Source organism: Dipodomys ordii, unplaced genomic scaffold, assembly GCF_000151885.1.
Source record: "Dipodomys ordii isolate 6190 unplaced genomic scaffold, Dord_2.0 Scaffold1000003041, whole genome shotgun sequence".
Lineage (NCBI taxonomy): Eukaryota > Metazoa > Chordata > Mammalia > Rodentia > Heteromyidae > Dipodomys > Dipodomys ordii.
In genome coordinates, this window is record NW_012286658.1 from 1 (window position 1) to 2,024 (window position 2,024).

Sequence of the window (2,024 nt, forward strand, 5' to 3'; positions counted from 1 at the left end):
TTGTGGGTCGGTCTTCAGGTCCCAGATGTGGATAGCGCCACTCTGGTCACCCACAATGAGCTCCGCCTGGGGTGTGCGGGGCAGGCGAGGCGTGAGCACGCTGCTGGTCCCCCTAAGCCCCCTGGGGTGCCCGGCCCCAGGAATGCCCCTCACCTGGTTGGGGTGCAGGCACACACAGTTAATGGGCGCGTTCACCTGAAAGATGCGCTGACACTGCAGGTTCCGGGACCTGTGGTGGCGGTCAAGAGTCACACACTGTCTCGGGCTGGATGCCCTGCCCTGGCCAACTTCTCCTCCAGCTGCTGGGAATTCTGGCCTTTCCTCCCTGGGGAATGGAAGGCCAGCCCCTTGCCTCAAGGTAGGGATAGCTCCATCAGGCTTTTCTCCTTCCTTCACTAAAGCGCCAACACAAAGCACCCTGGCTCAGCCCACAGCCAACCCTAGGCGGGGCCCCTCCTGCCCAGCACCCGGACGGACACCTGAGATCCCAGATGCGGGCGGTGCAGTCCTCCCCGCCGGTGTACATCCAGCGGCCGTCCTCGTGGAAGCCCACGGAGGCGATGTTCTTATTCACCCCGTCGTAGCTGATGATGGGGTTGGGGTTATTGGAGTTGAGGTCATACATGCGGATGTGCTGGTAACCTGGGGACACGGGCGGAACTGAAGCAGGGCTGGGTGGACCCGTCAGAGGTCGGGAGGCAGAAGTCAAGAATCACCTGTACCTGCAGCAGCAATCATGCTGCGGTCGGGCGTGATCTCCAATGCGTTCACCTGCTGGGTGTGTTAAGGAAGGGGGCAGGGAAGAGAGCCGGGAGGCCCCTGCTGGTGTCCCGCCGGGGCCACCGTCCCGCCCCCGGGCGGGGTAGAGGATACGGAGTCCTGGTGCTGCACGGTGCGCGTGCAGATCCCGCTGTGGGCCTGCCAGAAGCGCACGGTGTGGTCGTAGCCGGCCGTGGCCAGGATGACCGGGTCGCTGCCCACCGTGCCTGGGGAGGTGTTCATGGCGGGCCGAGGCCTGCCCGGCGACGGTCAACGCTCAGAGCATCTGGGAAGGAGACGGGCGTGGGGGGCTGGGGGCACGGCGCAGGCGCGGCTCGGACGGCCTCAGACCAGCCCAGGGCCCCCCGCCGCGTGCGCCTTCCCCGCCGGCCGCGGCCGCCCGCACCGGCCAGTCACGCAGGAGGCTGTCTGCCGCAGGAGCGAGCTGCGCATGCGCGGCCGGGCAGGCCGGCGAGCGGGCCGCAGGAGCCGGGCGCCGCGACTGCGCATGTGTGGCCGCACGGCGGCAGGCCCTAAAGGGCCGGGGCGCTGTGGGCCTGGCCCTCCCTCCCTCCCCCCCGCCGCCCCCGAACTCTCCCGTTGCTCCGTCGAGCTGCCCGGCCCCGTCCTTCTGGAATGCTCCCCCGGCCGGGTCCTCCCCGCCACCCAGCAGCCGCGTTCCAGCCGCCGTCCCGCGGCTTCCGTACCTTCACGCGCGCGCAGCGCTCGGCCGCGGCCCAGGGCGGCTGGGAGAGCCGGAGCGAGTCGATTGAGGCCGGGGCCGAAGCTAGAGTGATCGATGGGCCCTTCGGACGAGTCCACGCGGCGCGGGAGGGGGGAGCCGGGACGAAACCAACGTCCTGCGGCGGCGGGGGGGGCTCCGGGCCGCGGCCGACTTCCAGGCCCCTGCACCTGCATCCGCCACCAGGCCCGGGATTGCCAGGCAGATTCCAAGCTGTGAATGTTGGATAAGCAACGAAGTTATTTTATTTTTAGGGTAAGCATATCATAAACGTTGCATGGCACGGACTTAGACCAGAGAGTGTCACCCACAAGCCAGTACTGTCAGCTCTAGGGAGGCTGGGGCGGGAGAATCATGAGTTCAAGGCCAGCTTGGGCTACGTGGCAAAACCCTGTCCCCCCAAAAAATAAATGTTATATCTCCTGTAAGTAAAGAAATTTAAAAAAACAAAACAAAAACTTAGCCCGGTGCCGGTGGCTCACGCCTGTCATCCTAGCTACTCAGGAGGCTGAGATCTGAGTGA

General features: G+C 66.0%; 1 protein-coding gene across 1 annotated transcript; it reads right to left on the reverse strand.

The window, feature by feature from the left end:
• Positions 1 to 3: 3 nt before the first annotated feature.
• Positions 4 to 1,523, reverse strand: LOC106002845 (target of rapamycin complex subunit LST8-like; the record flags this gene model as incomplete). Its single annotated transcript, XM_013037608.1, has 6 exons — positions 1,467 to 1,523; positions 874 to 1,045; positions 723 to 774; positions 480 to 642; positions 154 to 229; positions 4 to 66 (listed from the first exon to the last, which is right to left on the reverse strand). Coding segments are annotated over exons 2-6 (483 nt in total), but the record flags the coding sequence as incomplete, so codon positions are not given.
• Between the last annotated feature and the right edge of the window lie 501 nt (positions 1,524 to 2,024).